This window comes from Camelus bactrianus, chromosome 2 (assembly GCF_048773025.1).
Source record: "Camelus bactrianus isolate YW-2024 breed Bactrian camel chromosome 2, ASM4877302v1, whole genome shotgun sequence".
Classification (NCBI taxonomy): Eukaryota; Metazoa; Chordata; class Mammalia; order Artiodactyla; family Camelidae; genus Camelus; species Camelus bactrianus.
In genome coordinates, this window is record NC_133540.1 from 82,045,665 (window position 1) to 82,070,319 (window position 24,655).

Consider the following 24,655-nt stretch of genomic DNA (forward strand, 5'->3'; position numbering starts at 1 on the left):
CAGCGGTGGCTCTCCTCTGCAGGCCAAGGCCTGCCACAGGAGCAATAGCTACAGAGCTAGGTTCTTAGCAGCACTGGGAGGAAACCAACTCTTTACATTTGAATCCACCAGTGCTGGAGGTCTGGAGTGAGGGTGAGGAAAAGAATTTCTGAAAGCAGCTGATTCACTGCCACCTTGTCTAAAAGCTCCTCTTCTTCATAAGCACTGACCCTGATACTTCCAAAACTGGTAGTCTGGATTGCTGAGTTTAGTTTCTGGTATGAAAAACAGGTGAACTTTGTCCAGAGCAATATAAGACAAGGCAGGGTGGTGGGGGACACAGAGTAAAACTTAAAAATAATTTCTTTCAGCTATTCATTTATCCCACTTTGGGCATCAGCCACCTGCCCTGCCTCCGTATTCCAGCTCTGGATCGCCCAGTCTCTCACCTGGGTTTTTGATTTCCTAGCCCAGGGTACACATTTACCTCTTTAGTCCACAGTTACCTGATTTGGCTGATTTGTATGCTATGCTATTTTACCATCTTGGCAGAAACAAAATCCCAAATATTCTGTGTGTGCGTATGTGTGTAAAATGGTGTCTTTTTGGGGAAAAAAAAGTGGGTAAACCTTTTATAAATGAATAGATACATTTGTTTATGTTTATATAAGCAGAACAATGTGAAAAGATACACAAAACTTTAAACTTGAATTGCTTTAGGGAAAAATTGGGGCAGGATTGACAGATTTTTCTTTGTCTTACTCTATGCTTGGAAAACAGATCACGTAATTTATAGCTTGAAATGAAATTATAATAAAATATCTTTTAAAAATAACATAGACCAGGAGATGGCAGCATAGTAACATATTTGGTCTAAGTTCTTAGTTAACATATTGCACAATCCAATTGACAAATTTCTTTCTCTAGATACAGATTTATATAGATACCTCTATGTAGAGATCTCTGTATCTCTATAGAAAGATCTGTCTACATCTATATTTGTCTGTCTGTCTGTCTGTCTATCTGATTTATCTATCATTCATCCATCTATCTAGACGTGAATTATTTGCTTGTATCAACTCAGCCTTCATACTGCCTTTCTCCAACCAGGTTCAGTTTCCAAGTGATCTTACTTTGACTAGGATTGTTTAAATGTGAATTTGATCATGATGGATGGTCTTTAAACTTTTTCAACGCATCAGCATTATATAAAGGGGGAGAAGAAAGATATTCCCAAACTCATGTAAGGAAATTGTGGGTACAAAATTTTTCACAATGACTCTTTTCCTCTGAGTGTTGATCCCATGACAGTGGTTCTCCATGAGGGGTGATTTTGCCCCTGAGAGAACGTTTGGTAATGTCTGAATACATTTTTGTTTGTTACAACTTGATAGGGTTACTATCGGCATCTAGTGTATAGAGAGAAGGAGAGCTGCTAAACATTCTACAGTGCAGAGGATGCTGCCGCCCCTCTAACTCCCTGTCAACTAGGAATTATCTTGGCATTACTGACACAGTGTCAAGGTTGAGAAGCTCTGCCATACAGTGATGATTCAAAGAGAATGAGTTTAAGTTTATTTTTATAAATATATTTTAATGTATACAATAATATATGAGGTAAGAGACTCTTGATATAAAACTCAAGTCTTAACATAACAGTTATTTAATTAACTAAATTATTCATAAAAGGAAGGGGGAAGCAAATAAAGGTTTAGATGCACAGGGAAATTTTGAGTTTTGTTTAACACTAGTCCATAGTAATGTACAGTGCCACAAAATATGCATTAAATGTGTATGAAATTGACTATTTTATATAATAAACCATTCCAAAGATGTTTTCTTTTTTAAATATTCTCTATAAATATAATTCTTCAAAGAATGCCTATCATTTTAACAGTGAATTTAAATATTATACTAATAAAGTCTTCCTCCAGATCTTTTATCAGATTGTCTATGAATTTCTAATTTTATATTGGCTTCTCATGTAAGTTATTTATGAATATATTATTTATATTGGCTTCTCATTCAGTATGTCCCTTAATTGTTCTGGTGTTGATTGAAAATAAAACTGCTTAGCAAATAAACTACATTAGCAAATAATTTAACAGAAGTGAAAAGTAAATTTATACCAGGATTGGAACCTCTCCCATTTTTACACACGTCTGGTCTACAGTCCTCTGCTCTATGATCTGAGCTACTGAAGGGTGCACCTCTCCTGTTCTTAGAGATGAAAAGCAACTTCTTTCATTGAGTTCTTGCCTCTTCTCATTTCCCATCTGGCAAAAAGTCCAAGGAACTGCTTTTATTTTCTGAATACCAAAAGACATTCTTACATAGTTTAGAACAAAATCCGGCGCTAGGCAGTATTTCCAGTTCTCCTTCTATCTGATCCAAGGATTTATTTCTTGTTCCAAAGTCAACATTAGTGTAGTTGTTTAAAGGGTTTAAAATCTTCACTATTGGGTATAAATGTAAATGTCAATTTTTTTTCAAGTTTCAGAAAGAGGTTAAATGCTCATCCAAGGGCAAAGGGGAAAGGACTTAACAGTAGTGCCACCTCTTATGTCCTGGTTCCGTGTCTAGTGCCCCTCCATCATTTATGTTAGCATTGGCCAAGACGAATTATCTTGCTTTGTCTGGTACAGTGGACCTACAGATTCTTAATGAGCATTATTTGACAAGGAAGATAAATACTGTGGAGTTAGGGAAGGGCAAGGTGCTGTGTCAGGAGAAAAATAAAGAGTATTTAGCCAGCTAGTACTTATCTGATTAAACTGCTGGATTATTCTAAAACAGGAAGTGTGTAGTGGGGACAGAAAGGTGAGGCAGGAGGTAATCAGATACCCTTAGCAATGGCAGATCTTTGTGGCATTAACAGTATCTTGTTTGCTCATGGTCAGCAAAACACTTCAGGTGACGTGAAAGAAAGCCTGCTTTCTTCACATTTGAGGGAAGAGCTGTCAGATCATGGTTATTTGCATCTGAAACCTGATGACAATACACATCACAGTACATACTAAACACAATTTGCTAGAGACTACACATGACGTTTGCACTTTGGTTGCAGAGGTGATTGCTGCATTAGATGTTAGTTTTAGATTTAATCCAGTCCCGATAACGAGTCACTTTGGTATAAACTCCAGGCTTGTTTTCTTTTCCACAGTCCATTCCCCAGCTTACTATTCCAATAAGATACCAGATGTTTCTATCATTTGCTATAACCAGAGGTCCCCCAGAATCACCCTGGAGGAAAGAAGAAGAAAAAATATCAATGTCATACAAAAAGGAATGTCAGAAACATGAGTTAATCGGAATCTGGTTGTCTAATAAATTGATATTTTGAAGTATGAAAACCTAACTATTTTTACTTACCATTAGTATTAATATGATAATTAAATCTATTAACGCTCTGTTATCTTATTATCTCTGCTTATCTTTATTAATGTTTTTACTTGGAAAGTAGTGTGAATAAAGCTAAGTTTTCAGTTTTATCCTTGTGTAGTTTCCTCTCAATAGAGGTCACAAACTGAACCTAAGTCCAGGCATCCAATTCTTACATAAGTGGTAACCTCAAGGCTCACCTAAACGTCACCTCCTCCATGAAGCCTCTCCTAACTCTGTTAGGTAGGAATAGTCTCTTGCTTTGAATTTGAATCTCAACTTGTTCCACTCACGTTAGTTGATAGGAAGGTGTCTGGGAGGCTGTATCACTGCTGCAGTAGGTTTGAGAGGAGGAAGATATGCAAAGGGCAATCCAAACAAATGAGCACCATTTATTACAGAAAGGATTTTGCTGCCAAGTGAACTGATTTGAGTGTGTGAATCATGAGGACTTCCCCATATATTTAACCCAAAATTTAGACAAATGACTTCTAATTTTATCTTTTAGCAATGAGCCTATTCATTTAAAAGAGGTATTATGTGGAAGCCCCTTACGAACTTTTTTTTTTAAATAAGAGAAATGATCCTGTTTGAGGTAGTTATGGGGGTCCCACGGTCTTGTGTCTTTACTACTGCAGATCACATCCCATGGTGCCTTACAATTAGAGGAATTAGATACCTAACTATTGGATATGACTATGGCTTGAATCAGTGATTTTGTGTCTTTCTGACTTGGTTTCTGTCATCTGCTTGCAGTCTTTTTCTCTAATCAGAGCTCTAGTTTGCAGCTGGTGATTATTTTTTACATATGTTTCTGGACAAAACAGTGATAAACAAGGACTATTATGGTTCTTCCATTCCCTCTATTTTATACTCTCTTCTCCACAATTTAATTTCATAGAGTCACTTGAAGTGTCATTGGTCTGTGTTCAGGAAGGCCATCTCTGTTAACAGATTCACTTTGCAAATTTAAGTCTATTCTTACCTCACAGGCATCTAGTTTTCCTCTCAAGAATCCAGCACATATCATGCCTGATGACACAGCACCACCATATACACTAACGCGGTTACATACATCATTACTTATGATCTCTACTTCAGCTTCTCTCAGAGTGTTGGGAAAGGGACCTAGAGAAGAAAAAAATAAATAGGTGAACAATTTCCACATTGTTGCTTATGATAATTAATTGTTGTTTCTTGAGAAGGATGGACCAGTGATAAAACATGTATTTGAGGTTATACGGCTGTAGGCTTGCTTACAGTCTTCAGATGTAAGTTTTATTTATTTATGTAAGTTATTATTCATTTAGGATGTCTTCCATGTGCTATGTACCATGCTTGGCACATTTACTCACTGTCTTATTTAATCCTAGCAACAGCCACCAAAGATAGATATGAGTATTCTCTTTTTCAAATGAGGAAAACAAAGCTCACCTGGTTATGAGTCTTAGCCATAGTCACATAGCTAAATGGGAGAAAATGTTAGATTTAAAGCCGGGGCATTTGGCACCACCTGGGGTAATCTGTGACAGTTTACCTTATCTGGAAATCTGCCTCACCACAAAGGACACAGCTCTATAGGCATAGCTCAGAGATACTGCAGGTTTGGTTCCAGACAATCACAATAAAGCGAATATCGCAACAAAGTAAGTCACACAAACTTTTTGGTTTCCCAGCACATATAGAAAGTTATGTTTATACTACACTGTAGTCTGTTAAGTATACAATAGCATCATGTCTAAAAAAACAATATATGTACCTTAATTTAAAAAGTACTTTATTACTAAAAAATGCTAACTACCATCTGATAAAGACTCAGGTAAAAGGTATACCCTGAGCAAGTACATAAATAAGACTAAAGTGTCATAATAAGCATCTAGAACAAGAATCAGAAATTCAAGAGTAAATTAAATTGTATATAATAAGTCCAACCAAGAAACATAAGAACTGGAAACTTACATTAGGATCTAAAGGTCTGTCTTTGCAATTCATTGTGTATTAGTAAGTGTCATAAAATGCCATACTTGTCAACTTTATAAATTCTCAGGCTCAAAAACTGTTCCATAGATACATGCATCAGAAGGGCCCCATTAATATTTGGCATCAGGAGCGCCATTCAGATTGCTTGTTTAAGGCTGTTTCTGTTTAGCTATATGACACATTACAGAAGCTTATCATTATTACTGCTCGTAAATCAGATACTTTAAGTATCATGCAGCCACAGCAGAATTTCTACATATTCAGCAACAGAAAGAAAAAATCATGTGAAAAAATGCTTCAATTATTTTTGGAAAGAAAGTTATGACTATGTAGTTTCCAAAATACCCCATAAAGAAGACAATTAACATAGATACTATGTAATAGTAATAGCAGCCTTCATAGTTCACCATATCTGGATTTCTTTCTTGTTTTTGCCATGTACGTCATGGGACATCTTGACTTCATCTCTTATTTTCTATATTTTGATTTTGTATCCTATTTTACATCTCCATTCCAGTGGGGGATAGGCTTTCTTTTTTTTTGCTTGGGAGTTTCTGCTGAGATACTCACCATTTGCTTTCAGTGCTCCCCATCCAGTAACAAACACTTTACTCCCAGGCAAGGCTTCAAAAGTAGCATCTGGGAGACAGACTCTGTGCACGTCGTCGGAAAATGTGACGGGGATGGAGAGCTTCACCACAGCGATGTCATCGTCATGCTTATGGGCAGCATAGTTTTCGTGAATGATAATTGACTGCACTTCTCTTCTCATTAGTGGAGGGCTTAGAGTTGTTCCAAAACTAGCCATCCAGAGTTTGGGGTTTTTGTAACTGATTACAGATTAAAAGATTATGGTTGGATTAGATCATTTCTGATCTAAAGTTGCCCAGGACTCTGGATGAGCATGGGACATAAGGGTGGGAGAAGGGCAAATTGTTTAAGGTGGTTGTTGATTGGGATCCTTCCACCTTCTATTTGATGCCTCTCCCTTAGGACTGCTTTGCTTTCATTTAGCTGATAACATATTCCCCCATACTAAGATAGCTTAAACTACTCTCCTTCCTTGATGAGAAGTTGGTATTTTTTTAAGGAAACAATGTATTATTGCCATTTTTGGTTGTAAAAGTAATTCCGATTAGTTGAGAAAAATATAAATAAAAAAAAAACTAGACATGTGTAAACCCACCTGTGCACTCATAGCCATGCACAGTTATATAAATGTATGTATATCTATGGAGAGAGAAAGAAGGGAGGAAAGAAGGAAGGGAGGGAAGAAAAGAGAAAGGGAGAGAGAGAGCGAATTGGAGCCAAACTTTATATATTGTTTTTGCATCCTTTCTTTTTTAGATAAAATTTTATCCAGAATATTTCCCCATCTCATATGAATTTCTCTAGGGCTACTGTATCTCTTTATTATCTCCAAGTGTCTCATATGTTAAATCTTCAGAAGGCATACAAATAATAAAAGCACAGCACCAAAGATAACTCAAGTGGGATAATCAGATATTAGTTTGTAAGTTGGGATACTATTAACTGAGTTTTTTTTTTTAATCCACAAGATATCTCAGGAAAACTGGTGAATGCCTTTAACTTTTGGCAATGTTGACTTGTTTTTAAAGTTGAGGTTGCTGGAGATTATATATGCAGTTGGAACTGAAGGTACTCTTTAAGTTTTTTCCTTTTTTTACTATTCTTCAGTAATTGTTGCTTCTTATAAGTCTGCTGGACAATTATGAATACCATTTTAGGGCCTAAGATGATCAGTGAAAGAGGGATAAGAATTATAGGAAGTGAAGGTGAGAAAAAGAGATGAAACTGGTGATCTGGTTGGTACAGAATGAGGTCTTACATGTCAAAGCAATGAGCAGCAGTCAGGAGCCACTCCTCACTGATCAAAGATGCTCCACAGAAATGGACACCATCCACCTGAAGGCTGGCTTGCCATGGCCAATCAGCTCTCTTTGCAACATTACCATTAGCAATTCTTTCCATGGACGGGAACTCCCTCCCTAAACCGCAACCTGTCGAAGGGAATTAGATGGTTATTTCCGGAGTTATAATTGTGTGTGGGTACTTTTGGCACATAGTTAAAGATGGTAACCTTAAAATAATCAAAATTATATGACAGAAATGATTATTCACATTGAAAAAGGGATTATCTTAAAAAAATTTAAACACCTTCCTTGATATACGTACCGCAATTTAACTTAAAATTTGTTTCATACTTTGCTGGGTCCGGTTCTTGTAGGTAGTTTACTGTAGTGATACCTGACAATTTTTAGTGTGAAATGTACACTACTTACAGTAGAAAAATGCCATTTGTACTCTTTTAAAATACTTGTCTAGTATTACAGTCATTACACCACTACAGCATAAATGTCAAAGTTCACATATTAAAGTTAGAGAGTGTCATTAAATTCTAAGCAGTATTTTCTGCTTTAACAAAATGAACCAAATAAAAATAAGTAAATAAGATAAAAGGGAATTCATAAAAAAAAAAGTCAGCGAAACTTTTATGAGGAGAGCAGCAAGTACATTCACATAGACATTCCCAATTATTAGCAACAGTTTTTTCCCCATGATAGAGTTAAATTATGTATCCATTCAGAAACATTATATACTTTTGGGGAATAGTAAACATGGAAATATTTTTAAAGTATTTGAATTTTATGCATCTTGATAATATTCTTGAACTTACAGCTGTTCAGGATATGCTCTGCATGTACTTTATTTATATCTGGAAAAAAAAAAGATGATTGCTCAGCAATGGAACAAGTATAATTTAAAATACTCCACCTATATAACATGAATATTTCTGGTTGGGAGGAACTGAATTAATCAAGAAATTCTTAATTTAAATAAAATCCTACAGGAGGGAGCATATAGGTCAGTGGTAGAGTGTATGCTTGGCGTGCACAAGGTCCTGGGTTCCATGCCCAGTACCTCCATTAAAATCAATCAATCAATCAATCAATCAATCAACCTAATTACTTCCTCCCTCTGAAAAAATTATAAAATAAATAAATAAATAAATAAATAAATAAATAAATAAATAAATAAATAAATAAAATCCTACAAAAAGGAGAGGCCTAGATATAAATTAAACTCTTCTTCTGACAATATATGGACCCTGGGAAAATCTTGGTTCATAATTATAAAATCATTGCCATGGGGAAGGATATTGCTTGCCAGGAAGGATGACTGTATCTAATTCATTAATGCCATACCAATTTATTAAAATATGAGTTAAATAGTAGAGAGTCTAGGTAGGAATGCTATCAGTAAGGCTAACATGAAAAACAGTGATAACATCAAATGTTGGCAAAGATACAGAGAAACTGGTTCACTCATATATTGCTGATGGGAATGCAAAGTTGCATAGCCATTCTGGAAAGTAGCTTGTTTGTTCCCTTCAAATCCAAAAATGATTATCAACCCAGCAGTTATACTCTACAACATTTATCCTAGAGAAATGGAGACATTTTCATGAAGGACCTTGTACATGAATGCTTATAGCAGCTTCACTGGGCTTCATTTCAATCTCAAAACTTGAAACTCCCCAAATGCTCTTCAGTGGATAGGTGGTTAAACTGTAGAATGCTATGGAACACTACTTGGCAGTAACAAAGAAAAAATTATTAATACATACAACATGGATGAACCTCAAAAAATTACGCTAAGCTAAAAAGGTCAATCTCAAAAAGATACAAAATACATAATTCTATTTATGTGAAATTCATAAAATAATACAATTACGGAAAATGGATTGGTGGTTGGCAGAAGCTAAGTATGGGTAGAGGAGATGGGTATGACTTTAAAGAGGTAACATCAGGGAGTTTTGATATTGTACAGTTGTATATACTGATTGTAGTGGTCACACAAGGCTACATGTGTGATAAAATTGCATAGAGCTGTACACACAAAGACACATATAAATGAACTCATATGTAACTGTGAAGTCTTAATAAGCTCTGTGGATTATAGCTATCTCAGTTTCTTAGTTTTGATATTGTACTGTATTATGGAAGGCTGGGGAAGGGTACAAGTGCATGAGATTTCTCTGTAAATTTCTTTTTAACCTCCTATGAGTCTATAATTATTTGAAAATAATATTTTAAAAATCAAGCATACTGGTAGAAAGTTTGAGTTATCTTTTTATTCTATAGAAAATGTTAAAAAAAAGATTGATATTTTAAGAGGTGATCAGAGTATACAGCCAAAAAGAAAATGTAAGGGGAAAATAGTAAGATATTATAGAGATATATGAGGTAATTAATGAATTAAAAAATCTTTTTTCTGGATTGTATGATATTTAGAGTATTAGTCAGCTTTTTAAAATTTGTGATTTGTTGTGATTTCTTTCCTGTTCTCACTTTCCTGCCTAAAATAAAATTTAGTTGAATAGTGTGTGGGATATTTGATCTGGCTAAAGAAGATAGCACAGTATTTGATTGAAAACAAACCACAAAATGGGTTAAGTGAAATAGGAAAAACAACATTTCTGGTTAACTTATTCTTATGCTAAATAAAAACTGCTATAAAGTATACTACTAAATTTAAAAGGTAAAAGAGCCACTGGCTGAAAACTTTGAGACTAGAAAAATTATTTTAAAATATTCAAAAGCTTTAGGTTATGCTTGTGTGAATAAAAGTAATATCACATTTATTTGACTTTGATCCCAGATAATTCACATAGAGTTAGAGGCAAAGTTAATACATTTTAAATACATTGTGGAAAAAAACAAGCATAATTGACTCAAATTATTTTTTAAAAAAGACTACCACCTATACCCTCCCTAGAGTGTGAAGGGTAACAGATTATGCCACTCCAAAAGAATGCCTCTTTGGCACAAGAATTATTTTCAGCTGAAAGTAATTGAGAAGAAGCAGATACAAGAAAAGCCTTCTGTGAGTTCCCTAGTTGCCTAAAAACAGGACATAAAATTACCAAGGTGTCCCTCCTTTCCTCTCTACAAGAAAGGAAAAAGGTTAGTCCCTGGGGAAAACTTTAGACCCTGTCAGCCTGGAGAGGGCACCAGAGGAATCTGCATAACACACTTTACTAACTAGCCTTTTTCTCTGCTCCTAGAAGACAAAAACTGCTTTCTTTTGTCCTGCCATTTCTCCACAAATTTCCTGTTCTTTGGTGAAGATGCTAACACTGAATTCTAAGCCACCTCTCTGAGTTACTCATTTTCCCCTAGTTACCTCCCATGTATACGTGTTAGTAAACTTCTGTTTCAGAGATCGTGTCAAGATGGTGGAGTGGAAGGACCTTGATCTCACCTCCTCTCACAAACACAAAAAAACCACAACTGACTGCTGAACAAACATCAGTTAGAAAGACTGGAACCCACTCAAAAAGATCTTCTACAATTGGAGGCATAAAGAGGGAACCACAGCGGGACAGTAGGAGGGGCACACTTGATATATTTGGGTTCTCTACTGCCTGGATGGGCGACCCACAAGCTGGAGAATAATTATATTGCAGAGGTTCTCCCATGGGAGTGGGAGTTCTGAGCCCCACATCAGGCACCCCAGCCTGGGGACCTGACATTAGGATGAGGAACCCCCAGAGCATTTGGCTTTGAAGGCCAGTAGGGCTTAATTGTAGGAGCTCCACAAGACTGGGGGAAACAGAGACTTCACTTGTAAAGAGTGCACATAAAATCTCATGTGGACCAGGGCCAAGGACCAAAGTAATGATTTCGTAGGAGCCTTGGACAGACCTGCCTGCTGGTCTTACAGGGTATCCTGCGGAGGTGAGGGGTGTCTGTGGCTCACCCTCGGGGCATAAAAGCTGGTGTCAAACGTATCAGGGAGTATTCATCTGCATAAGCTCTCCTGGAAGCTGACATCTTGCTTGGGCTATTAGCCCCAAGACCTGGCACCACCCAACAGACTGTAGGAGGTTTATCAATTTTGTTTATTGTTTCGAAGTACCAGCTGTTAGTTTCATTAATCTTTTCCATAATTTTTTTTAGTCTCTATTTTATTTATGTCTGCTCTGATCTTTATGATGTCCTTCTGCTAACTTTGGGTTTTGTTTGTTTTTCTTTCTTTGGTTGCTTAGTTGTAAGGTTAGGTTGTTTATTTGAGAACAAACAAAACTGATAAACTTTTAACCAGATTCATCAAGAAAAAAAGAGAGAGAGCCCAAATCAATAAAATCAGAAACAAAAAAGGAGAAGTTACAACTGATACCACAGAAATGCAAAGGGCCATAAGAGACTATTACAAGCAACTAACGCCAATAAAATGGACAAGCTAGAAGAAGTGAACAATTCTTAGAAAGGTACAATCTCCCAGTTCTTCAGCTTCCCCGTATCAGCATTTTTAAAGATACCCGAGAAAGTCCATAAAATAATACATTATATTAATTTGTTTGTACTTGTACTTTTCAAAACTTTTTAAACATTTTCCTAAAGAATACATTCCACTGTTGTGACTATTTTCATTTTGCAAAACAAGAACTGCTCTAACTGCATTTACTGCTGGGTCACAGGTCTTCTGTGTTCTAAGTCTTGGTTTCTGCAGTCTCTCCTGAAGTGCATTCTGTGCATTTTTTCTTTATACACTGTGTATTTTAATGATTTCTCTTACCCTATGAAACTCAACTTTTGGTTTTTAAATTTTATATGTAATAACCTCTCCCCCTCTTTTTTTTTTTTTTTAAGCGTAGTTTTAAAACCCTATGTAAAAAAAAAAGAATGATTCTGGATTCCTCAGTGTTCTGTGGTATTTATTAATTTTAGAAGACTGCTTTTGTTTCATGCCCACTTTCAAGAGACTGAGTTCATTTAGAGTTAAAAATACTACACTTTATAAATACCAAGTTCCTGCTTCGTGCTAAGTTCTTTGCTAATCTTGGGAATATGATTGTAATTACAGAGATACATTTCCTATTTTCAAGGAATTACAATTTTTTTGCAGAGAGAAGTAAAATTTTAAAAATACACAAATTAATTTCCAAGTACCCTTGGGAAGCACAGAAGTCTCAGGATAAATTATGAATCTGAGGAGACCATTCCCTGGGGATAAGGAATGTCTTAATAGTAACTTACTTAGACAGGCAAGTGAAGACCCAGTGATGGATGGATCACCAGCAGGTGCCTTCATGGACCAACCTGATCAAGTAACACTGAACGACCTAAGTCCCCTAACGTCACAGAGTGGGGGTGGGGGGTGAGGCATAGATCCAAAAATGATGGAGTCTTAAGTTTCTAATCTTTGGCTTAATGGGAGCTGAAAATCAAAATTAGATTTTTTTAAAAACAAAAATTTCATACATACTTACATCTCTTCAACAAAATGTTTCCTTCAGGAATTCTTGTCTTTAGTATCTAAAGCCCGGTGTGTTGGATTCAGAGTCTACTCTGTTCTATCTGCATGACTAGCAAAACTGAATGTTGAACATTACTTACAGAGACTTCTTATCTTCAGGCTATTTCTTCTTCTTTCTGACTTTGCCCAAAACCATGATACAGTTTTCTCATCTTTAAACATAATATAACTGCTCTAGCCCTCTGGAACAATTTGGGAGAAAGAGTACCTAGGGAAGACTTATAACTTGTAATTATCTGTCAGCTTTTAAATCTCATTTCACAACTTACACTGTTCTGGTAAAATATGACAATTTCAAAGTTAATCTAGAAGGTTAACAATAGTCTAAGAATTATAATTAGTTTTGTTTAATCTTAGACCCCAGACATCTATCACCCAGGTAAGTGTCTGTGTTACAAATGAGATGGTGTTTTTATGTTTGAGACAGGTACTTTCAGAGTCTGGCATCTTTGTCTTCCTTATCCCCTCCACGCCCTTGGGCAATCCTATCCTTTGTGTTTAGGAAGGGTTGTGGGAGTGTAAGAAAAAAATACTTCCTTTCACTGGAGCCAAATCATGTTGTGCCTCACATATTGTAATTTCTTTGCCCACACCACTCTTACACTCTGAATTCAGATTGGAGAGAGTATTGCAACAGAAATATGGGTTACTATATATGGGTTACTATGGGTTACTGTATCAGTGGCAAAATGTAGGTTTTTATCACATGAATACTTAATTAATTAAAACAATTTGACCAAGACTTCTTCTTTAAAAAAGTAAGAAATACTACTGTTTGAGTTATCATATAATTCTTATTTTATGATTGTTTCCGTATTAACCAAAGAAAGATAATCTTTGGTGTTGATTCTGTGGGGATTTATTTATTACCAAGTAAGAGACAAAAATGAAAAGTGGTTTCATTTTATGGTGAAATAAAGAAGATTTCTCCGTAGATAAGAAGATTGTTAAAATGATAAACTGTATCAAGGGAAGAAAAATGGTATTTCTTGCCTCTAAGATAAGGTGATGAAGTATCTGTCTTCAAGAAGCTTTCATTTAATCTCAACTTCTGTAGCAGAATGTTATCAGCTTGCCTTTTTACTGTGTCTGCATCATTAGAAACAAACTGAAATTTAAGCAATACATCCGTTTTCAAACCTTCATTACTTGACCTGAAAAAAAAAATTCCAGAATAAATGAGTGAGGGGATAGCCATAGTAATTATTATTTTATAACTTTTCATTTAAATATTAGTTATATCTTCAAGAAAGTGCAACATAAATATTTTATACGTTGTATTGTCATGGATTTTCCCCTTTCTGTATCATGTAGGTGTTAATACCTGAATTATTTCCTGCTTATAAAACTTGGTCATATTTAGGGAGGGGAGAATATCTGAGAATTCTAGAATTTTTTTCTGGATAAATAAATCAAGACCACTTGTTAAATTCATGAATTTTGTATATATGTTTTTCTTGATTAAAAAATGCATACATCTGTTTATTGTTAAAAATGTTTGTAAAACTGAGAGGAATTTTTAGTGATTGTAAGAATTTTTAACTGAAATGCAAAAGTCTTTAAAGAGACAACCAGTAGAATATATTTCATCTCTACGTAAGTTAAGAAACTCTCTCCCTATAGGTATTCCATTCAGGAGGAATAACAATTAAATGTGATAGTATAAAATTATTTTTGCCCTTGGTATTCACAAAGCAAATAATTGAAGAATAACTAAATAATACAAAGTCGCCTTTCATCATATAATGTAATTAGTTGTGATTACCTAAAGTTGACAACATGAGACTTGATGTAATGATGATTTAAACTGGATCTTTGAAATATTTTATCTATCTGAGAAAAGGAAAAAAAAAAACAACAGTAAAGGACTCTGTTAAATATGAATGTCACACATTTCAATATATCATAAAAATGCTTGTATAAAACTTGCAGTGATTCAAACAGCATTTACTTCTAAGTTTGTTTATAGCTATCCCCAAAAAGCTCATTGAGGCATAATCCTGTTGTCATAAAGGCCATCCCTGTAATTGAATGTTGAATAGCTTGTCACATGGTCAGAGATGGTTGATATAAAGAGTTGAATTAAGCTGTATATTTCAAAAGCCAGTGCAGAGACTGAGTTTCTTTGAAAACTTGCTATGAATGGACTTAGCACCCACTGTCATTCAAGCTTAGTTATCAACCTCATGGATATGATTGAAAGATCAGTTTTTTAGGCTTTAGTAAAAGTTTTTAGGCCATGTTTGGATCCTGTGGTAAATGGGGAAAAGATGAATGAATATTTATTATAAATATAGTCATCAAGAAAAATGCATTAAATCATTACTTATAAATAAGACAAGACAATATATGCCATTTGTATACCATTTTAGAATTCCTATATGGGACAATTTCTCTGTAGTATGAATTCCTAGAAGAAATTATTTCTTATTAAAACCACAGCTTATTACAGAGTCTGTGGTTTTACAGACCTATTTACTACCACTGACTCATTGAGCTGGCTTCTTAGAAGAATGACTGATCGTATGCCAAACGTTATGTGAACCTGAGTCTCAATAATTAATTCCACAAATCAGCAGAGAAGAGCTGCCAAACTGTGAAAGTGAGTGAATGTTGAACAGGTGTTTTTGACTCCTCTGATTCGACCGGTGAAATATTCTCTGGTGAAGTGCCTTGTCACATCATATTGGATAGGCTGATGAGCATAAACTTACTGAGAAATCAATACTTATTAAAAAAAGGAATGGTCATGTGTTTTTCTTCTGACTATGAAGGGACATTTGCTTTTTAAGGCAATAGTTTTATATATATATATATGCATATTTATGTGAAAAAACATACATATTTATTGTAAAAAAGTTATATAAAGCAAACAAGAACTTTAAAGAACTCATCTATGAAACAGAAACAGACTCACAGAAATAGTAAACAATCTTATGGTTACTGGGGGAAAAGGAATGGGAAGGGATAAATTTGGGAGTTCAAGATTTGCAAATGCTAGCCACTAAACATAAAAATAGGTAAAAAACAAGTTTCTTCTGTATAGCACAGGGAACTATATTCAATATTGTGTAATAACCTTTACTGAAAAAGAATATGAAAATGAATATATGTATATATATGTATGACTGGGACATTATGCTGTACCCCAGAAATTGACACATTATAACTGACTATACTTCAATTTAAAAAAAAGGCAAGCAATACAACAAAATATGATGAAAAGCCTTCAAATCATTTCAAAATCATGGTATAGGGAATCTTCTATTTACATTTTTGGCATATGTACTTCCAGATTTCCTACATACATTTATATATACTTATATATAATATTTATATTTCATATTCTACATATATTATTATGTTTTCTGCTTGCCTTCCATTCTCTTTCCAATTTTATGTTTTATTGTTGTTTCCCCTTAAAACACAGCTTTTTGAACTATGCATTATCCATGGCAAGTGAGCATATAAAGTCTAGATTATTGAACTCCATAAGAAGTCTCTAAAATTCATTTTAGGTATTGGCTTTAATTGCTTCTTCTGGGAAAATGCTTGCTAAAACTATAACTTACAGTGTAAATCAGGGGTCACCAAATTATAGCCTGTAGGGCAGATCCAGGCAGCCACTTGTTTTTGTATGGCTTATCATCTCACAATTTTTAATAGTTGAAAAAAATCCAAAGAAGAATGATACTTTGTGACATCTAAAAATTTTACAAAATTCAACTCTGTGTCCATCATAAAGTTTTATTAGACCACAGAGATTGTTGCCATGTTGTCTGTGGCTGCTGTTGCATGACACTGACAGATTTAAGTAATTGCAGAGAGACCAGTTGGCCTGCAAAGCTGAAACTATTTACTGTTTAGCGTTAAAGAAACAACTGGCCAACTCCTGATCCAAATTAATCTACTTCCCTTCTTTATGCTGTTTCCACTTATACTCTAGAGGACAGGACCAATACTAATGAAGTGGGCATTCATTTGCTAGTCATCTCCTAGTAAGTATTTTATGGCCCCACCATGTGGCACACACTGTGACAGGCACAAGAATAAGTAGACTTATCCCTTCACAATCCAGATGGACATAGACAGAGAAAATAAAATGATGTAACAAAGTGTTAAGTGCTCCAGGAGAGGTGTATGAAAAGTTCTCAGAAAGTAAAGGAAACAGATGCTAACGTTTATTTAGACATAATTTTTCATACTTTGTATTACTTTAACTTTATTTTTTGGGGGTAATTAGGTTTGTTTGTTTGTTTTTAATGGAGGTATTGGGGACTGAACCCAGGACCTTGTTCATGATAAGCAGGCACTCTACCACTGAACTATACCCTCCCCCCTAATGCTTTTTATTCACAATATTAACTAATCTTCAGAATAACTCAGGAAAGTGGATGAAATTATCCCTATTTTATAGTAAAAATTTTGAGGGGTTAAATAGCTTTCCCAAAGTTGATAAGCTGACAAAGGGTAAAATTGGGATATGACCCTAGATGTTCTGACTTCAAAGCTTTGACTGTCTCTAATTCAGTGTATTGCTTCCTGAAACAAAATATTTTTTATCCTGCTCTGATTTTTTCCCCCTAATCAAAATTTCCTGAAGATGTATTTTTGAAGTCATGCCAATCCCACTCAGTTGCATCCTTCAACTCATTTCATCCGCTTCTGGTATTGGGTTGAAAAATGGCTAAAGAAATATTTCTGAACCTGATAAAAATGATCCTTCATCCTTGGTCCATGCTAGGCTCAGTAGAAGCTGTGTATACAACTAAAAAGCTAGTCTGTGTGTTTTGGTGGGATATTTTCAGGAATGAATGTTCAATATAAGTTGCCTAATAGGAAATGTATCAGGTCTTACACACATTAGGTCATACACACAGTAGGTGCTTAATATATGATATGTGGTAATGTTGTTTGTGCCTGAATGATTGTTATGTTTCTAGATAACTCTAATTTTTTTTTTTGATATTTGAGCTATTTTTCTGTTGGCCTTGTTCAGTCTATGGTGCAGTTATCCTTTGTTAATGTATTTTTCCAATTTTCCTGAGAAAATGTTGACTAGAATTGTCAGTATTAGCAAATAAAAATAGTGAAGTTTTAATTTCAGATAAAAAAGAATTATTTTTTAGTATAAGCATGTTTAAAATATTGCATGAAGAATATTTTCAGGAAATTAAAATTTAACTAGGCATTTATATTTGTCTGGCAACCCTAACATAGGTGCAGTTTGATGGGTTCTCACATTGCCTCTTATTTTATTTTAAACTCCTTTTTCACAATAGTATTGTCAGTGTAGGAATGATGCCAGCAAAGCTCAGGCTTACCTCATTATTGATTTTTTGTTTCAGGTCTGTCCTAATTTTTGAGTGTTCTACTGAAATATCAGGATCATATTCAATACTGGGAATCTGAAAGGAGGCTTGGTAATAGTGAAACTTCTGATCTGGAAGGGAGAACAAAAGTGGATGGTTTCTCTTTAGTATGAGTTGTATAAATATCAGAAGGGATGACATACAAAAAACTCCTATAATTGCTAAACTACTGGGAATTAAATACTTAACAGCTGTGGCCAACACCTCCTTCGAATCCTTTGTGAAGATCACACATTCTCATAGTCACATGGTTGTCAGTTACGGCCTGACACAATTATCACCTGTTAGTGATAATTCATAAATTTAAGTTGTTAATTAAGTAATAATAATAGAATGTATTATATTCCCACAAGTTGACCTCAAAGTTAGAATTGCTACTAAAACAGTATTTTTACTTTTGGTACATTCAGTATTATTAAACCATATAATAACATATGATGTGAATCTATTGCATTGTTCAAGAGATAATATTATGGGACCCAAGTCAAATTTTAAAATGCTAGAAGTAATTTTTATGCATAAAGAATTATCATTTCCCAAATGTAGACAAATTTATGTGAAAATTGAATTATACAAAGTGTGTATACATATGCAAATTATTATTGCAATGAAAATTGCATTTAAAAATATTATAAAGGTTTTCTGTCATATTAAGGTTTTGAAATAAATTGACTAGATCTTCAAATTTTCAAAATAATACAGTGAGATGGAGTCTTACCAAATGCCAAATAATAAACAAGCAGCCCGATGATTATTGCTAGAACCAGCACAGCAACTGTGATAATAAGGGCAATCGTCCATGGTTTCAATGAACAACTTCTTCTGTCCCGTATTGATGGCCTTTTGAGAAAGAGTTGTGTATTAAAAGCAAAACTTAAACACTAGAATTTGTTTCACATAGTTTTGGTATAAGTTTTTTTCCCCCAAATTTTTAGTTAGCCCTTATTGCATTTAGTGACGTTTAAGTATATTTTTCTATAAAAATTAGAACAAAATACTGTCAAAAATCTCATTAAGATTTTACTTTATATTTTGATTTTAAAAGTCAGAATTACACTACAGTTGGGTACTATTTCCTATGTTTCCTGGTCCATTATACTAGATATATTTTTGTGAAATATTTTCTGAAATGTTTTTGTCTTTGTAAATGAACTAATGCCATATATTTGGTTCATGTGCTTCAGATCATAGCCTCAAAGAGTGAGGGCATCTGGGACACTCCTCATTCTAGCTTGAACAGGCAGTGGCTCAGAGTGATTACTAAAACCTCAGAGTTGAATAGTGGAGGAGCTGGAACTAGGACTTGGGCTTTGGGGCTCTTTTCATACTTCTTATATCCATCATCCCGATTTATAGGACATGTAGTCTGTAAGGCGTATGAAGAACATCTAAAATACAGCAGGTTGAAGAATAGGAAATAGAGAACTATATGGAAGAAATAATACACAAACCAAGAAGAGCTCATTCATATAATGAACAAATAAGTAGTGATAGCTCAGGACTCTGGACTCAGGAACTCTGCGACATGAGACCCACTGATGCGATATAACAAGTATCGTTTCATAAGGTTATAAGATTTTAAACTTGTGACTTTTATAGGTAATATTGCACAGGGCAAAGCCATGTTTATTTGAGTAAATAATGAATCAACTTAAAGAAAAATATTAAGACTAGTAGTATCAGTAGTATGCAAACATAGCAAAAAAACATGAAAGTGATATTGTAAATGGTATTTAGGAAAACTTTTTGAAAGCAAGGAGATGTGGCAAAGCTCTGTCTCCATCCTCATGTCAGGGCCCACAGTCTAGAGACCAAGTCTAAACAGTGACAGAGGTGAGACTGACATGGATTGTCTAGGAGGATCTGATCCACGGGAGAGCTGAATGGGATTATGCTTCTGAAAGTTAAAGGTACTGGCTCTTGTTCAGTTAAAAATTAGACATGGAAGAGAAGAAGAAGGAATTGCCTTTTCTGGGATTGGTATCTAGTACTGCCAAAGTGGAAAATAGATCCTTCTTAAAAAATTAAAGATATTAACTGAGGTGTGCCTTTGGGTATCAATGATCTGAAAGGAGTAGGGATGCATCTGTATCTGAGAAAAGAAGCTAAAGGCAGTTTCCCCACTCCAGAACTATCAACCTTAAGTATCTCAGGTAGCACCAATTCTGAGTTCTGCTGTGTTTCTGGAAGGATCTAAAGTTACTCTGGCTTGCTACTCTTTGGTTGGTGGCATGACAAGAGTATCACAATCAGCAAACATCTGAAGTTTCATTAGAAGAGCTGAGATCCTGCTGGGGCATAGACAAGAGCTGGTGAACATATTTATCACCTGTATTAATAGAAGATCATGGGCAGTCATGAACTCATTCAGTTGAAATTTAGGAGTTTCTTCTGTGTGCCACTTTCTGCTCAAGATTCAAAGATGAATAAGATGTAGTCTCCCACCTTCAAGGCGTACAATCTAGAGACATATTAAGTAACTACTGTAATACAAATGATAGATGTCATAATGGAATTATACCCAGTATGCTATGGGGGGATGAGTAGGTACAAATGGTTTTGCCTTAGAGAAGCTGTCCTTCGAACTGGGCCTTGAAGGCTGAAGAGGAGGAATTGTCAGGCAGTGGGAACAGCATATACAAACACAAGGACAAGGACAAGGATTTCTCAAGGACGTTATTTGAGGAAGTAGAGTTTATGAATGAGAATAGAAGTGAATTTAATGCAGAGTAATAGTTAACTCGGTAGATATTTATTGATCATTACTATGTACGAAACACAGAGGAACATAAAGGAGGGTCTTCAATAAGCCTTCCTCTCAAGGAACTTAGAGTCTTTTAAAGGAGGAGCACAGTGTACAAAAATTGCCGCCAGATTTGAAGAAAATTTCTAAGAGAATTTCAGAGGATTAATGATTTCTTTTTGGAGGAAATAATGGCTGAAAAATAATAATTCTTTAAAGCTTGAATATGCTGGACCCATCATCTCACTGTCCTCCACTCTGTATCAGGTACAGAAGAGCATTCTTAAAGAGGGAGCTAGTTTTGCAACAAAATTTTCATCATCAAAAGGATATGGTTTTCTGTTCAGCTATTCCACTTCTAACTCCAGAAACATCACTGTGACTAAATTACCATTTTATGGATAGGCCATAAAAGAGAAATTGTTTGAGTTCATTTCCTTAACCCTGCAGACATGCCCTAAAATATTTATTCCTAGATGTTTTTTAAAAAATGAAAATAACTTTTGCTCCCTGATTTATTTTAGTGCTCACCTAAGTTTAACTTAACCAGTGATTAATTTCAATGACTAATTTCAATGATTGTTCCGTACTGGTGGAGTTTATACCTCATATGTCCTTGGTAAATATTTGTCTATTAATTAGAGTAATGTGGTATAAGGTATTTGCAACACAAAAGCTGTTTTTAGCAGAGAGTTTTGCTAGAGATGAATTGCTTCAAAAACAGCAGGAGGAGAAATAAAGCATTTTTACGGAATCAAAATATAATTATAAATTTTGTACTTAAAAATCTCTAAAGGACAATTCTTCCCTCTTTCCTTCCTGAATTCTCCCTCCCCCTAATCCTTCTGATTGAGAGAATTTAATTTTGGTCAAACTATCCCAACAAGATGAGTATAAACAGGTTCACTGTAGGATAGGAATATCCAGCCTTAGAGAAGCCTATGGCATTCAAATAAAAGAAAAATATAAGTGACCTCACCTTTGAAATGTTCATGCCAAAGTGAAGAAGAGCAGCAACAAAAACTACCTATTCAACAAGTCAGTCAGGAAAACCATTCACAAAGAGTCAAAGTGTTTTTGAAAAATGTCATCCTTTTAATCCCTCCCCTACCTTCATTTAAATTCCAAGTGGCTCATGATCCAGACTCTCTCTTAGGGGATTATTGAACCAAAGTGCAGCAGACTGGAAAGAACTCTTTCTGCTCTTTTCAGTGTCAGCCATTTTCTTTCAATGTTACAATATTTGACCAAGGTACATCTTCAAGTTCTTTCCCCTAACATCTTTTATTTTTCCTGGAGTTTTTTCTAAATGCTTTATTTAATTAAAATATTGTCACTCGATGATTCAAAGATGAGGAATAAGGTAATTTCTTTCTGCCACAGCAATGGCCATATGATTTGAAGGGCTCATGGTCTCCAAAAGAAGTTGCTCAGCATGGTGGTTAAGAGTGTGGGTTCTGCAGCCAGCCCAACTGAGTTCTTATCCCAACTCCCCACTGCAGGACTTTGGGCAATCATTCAACTTCTTTGTGCCTCAGCTTCCTTGTTGGTAAAATGGGGGTAACAATACCAACCTTGTGGAATTTGTTGAAAAGATTAAATGAATCACATGGAAGGACACTTAGAACAGTAAATAAAACATGGTGAGGACTTAGGAATTTTTGTTATTTTACTATCTATATTATCAAAAACAGCTGATAAAGGATAGCAAGGAGTTTTTACATAGATGGAGTGAGCTGGTGGAAAGTGTGTGCTGGATGGTGGACATACTGCACATGAAAGAAAGAGGTGAGAACCGGTGTCCACAACCTGAGAATCTGAGTGGCAACACTGGCACAAACTACACAGAGATAGGGAAGAAGCTTGGGAGCCTAGCAAAGCCCTGCTTATCCCCATGGAGAGTTCCAGCAGATTGAAAAAAAAAAATTCCACGGTTGGAGAAAGGGAGGACACCAGAACCTTCAAGAGTAATCACAGGATTCAGAAGTAGGCATTATGTGGTGAGCACATTTTAGAGCATCCATGGGGAAAGAATTACTGGACAAAAATAATGGGTATGGCAAAACTTAAGTCAAGACAAGATGGGTGAATCATCTAGCTGGGGATTTTAATTCTTTGCTTAAAGAAGACAGCACAACTTGAGAAGAAAGTTGATATGCACATATCAGGAAACGGTGATGTCATTATTCATAATAACAGTGGCTTAGCAATGATGATGATGATCATTTTTTAATTGTACCACCAAATTCGATGAGACTTTCATTAAATCTGTGATGTAGGTAGAAATATTAAAAGTTGTGCAAAAGATTAAATGAAGATCTGTGCTTCCTTTTTATGTTTCGTGTTCTGACAAGCTGTGTGTCTTGTTTCCATAACCCCACATTAGGCAAATAAGAATGACATAATGTTTCATAAATGAAAAGTTGATGGATGTCATAATTAGAATATAATTAAAATAACTTGTTTTAGTTGATAATAGTTCAAAAGGGAATAAAGGTCAAAGAGTGCTACTCTTCAGAGCTCTGCTCATTAATGCAAATTTACATGGTGAAATTCTGTGGAAAAGTTGTTCCTTGAAGGGGATTTTAGAGTACTGAGGTAATTAATACCTGATGAGGATCCAAAAGAATGCATATACCATTGACCTGGGCTGTCGAAAATAACTGACCAGAGCAGTACTTTCCACCCACTTTGGCTAATACTATTTCAGTTTTGTTAGTATATTTTCCTTCTTGCTAATGTTTTCATTTAAGCATCATTTATTTATAATCATGTCTCTTCCCACTGCTATTTAACAACAAATTTTGAGTTCCACAGGGAGGCAGGGCTTCTTTGAACATTAAAACACAAGCTAATGTATTATCTACAAATCAAAAAAAGTTATAATACAAAAAAATATAATTTTCCACATCTTCAGTGATCTTTTCTTTGCTGTCCCATAGTGGTTTTTGTCTCTTTTCTTCCTTCTACTTGTTTCCTCTGCCCGTCTTGTTCTATCACTTTCTTTCCAGTTTAGTCATTTATTTCTTATTCCCCTCTCCTTTTACCTCCTTTTACTTAAAAAAAAACCCAAATATATGTATTAATAAGATTATTCAGATTTTTTTAGATTACCCACTCTCTGAACCTTGAAATCATGAGTATCTCCTTCTCCATAGCTCTTTCACCTAATCAGTCTACCTTAGAATTGTCTCTCCTGTTTGTACCTTCTTTGCATTTCCCTAATACCATTCTACCTCAAGCATTCAATGTATTTTATCTGGACAATAATAGTAGCCATTAATAGATCTCTTTATCTCCTATGATAACTTCCCTTCAAACACATTCTACAATTTTGCAGCCAGAATTTATCTTCTAAATATACAGTTCTGATAATGTGCAAACACTTTCAGATATTTATTATTACATAGACTGTAAACACTTTAGATTGGTATTCATTCACTTGTTCATTCAATAAATATTTATAGAGATCCTATTATATGCTAAAAACTGATTCTGTTGTTGGAAAAACCATGGTGAACAAGACAGACAAGTTTCCTGCTTTCATGGAGCTCACAGACTAGTGGAAGGGAAATGAAAATAAACAAGCTGAAGAGTAAGTTTCAACTCATGAAAGTAAAACACATTAATGAACAGAGTATGACTGGAGGCCGGGGGAAGAGATTGCTTAATTGGGTAACAAGGAGTTGTCCCCTGAGAGATGCTATTTGAGCTGAGAGATGAATAGTGAGGAAACATCTTCCAGAAGAATTGGGGAAAGAGCAACCAGGTGTCACGAGATTCCTAGAGCTGGGACAGGAGTGAATTTGCTGAGTTCATGAAAGAAACGAAGCCAATGTGCTGGATCACAGCAGGT

General features: G+C 35.1%; 1 protein-coding gene across 1 annotated transcript in view; it reads right to left on the reverse strand.

Annotated features, from left to right (window-relative positions):
- Window positions 1–1,346: 1,346 nt before the first annotated feature.
- The window catches only part of LOC105078906 (transmembrane protease serine 11G-like), a 36,117-nt gene continuing 12,808 nt past the window's right edge, over window positions 1,347–24,655 (reverse strand). Inside the window, exons 2-10 of the mRNA XM_045504701.2 lie at window positions 18,775–18,896; window positions 18,009–18,127; window positions 14,450–14,517; window positions 13,678–13,838; window positions 8,039–8,077; window positions 7,190–7,361; window positions 5,911–6,170; window positions 4,346–4,488; window positions 1,347–3,222 (exon numbers count right to left, since the gene is read on the reverse strand). Coding sequence (XP_045360657.2) covers window positions 3,061–3,222; window positions 4,346–4,488; window positions 5,911–6,170; window positions 7,190–7,361; window positions 8,039–8,077; window positions 13,678–13,838; window positions 14,450–14,517; window positions 18,009–18,127; window positions 18,775–18,896 — 1,246 coding nt within the window. The 3' untranslated portion in view covers window positions 1,347–3,060. The remainder of the gene's footprint in view (window positions 3,223–4,345; window positions 4,489–5,910; window positions 6,171–7,189; window positions 7,362–8,038; window positions 8,078–13,677; window positions 13,839–14,449; window positions 14,518–18,008; window positions 18,128–18,774; window positions 18,897–24,655) is intronic.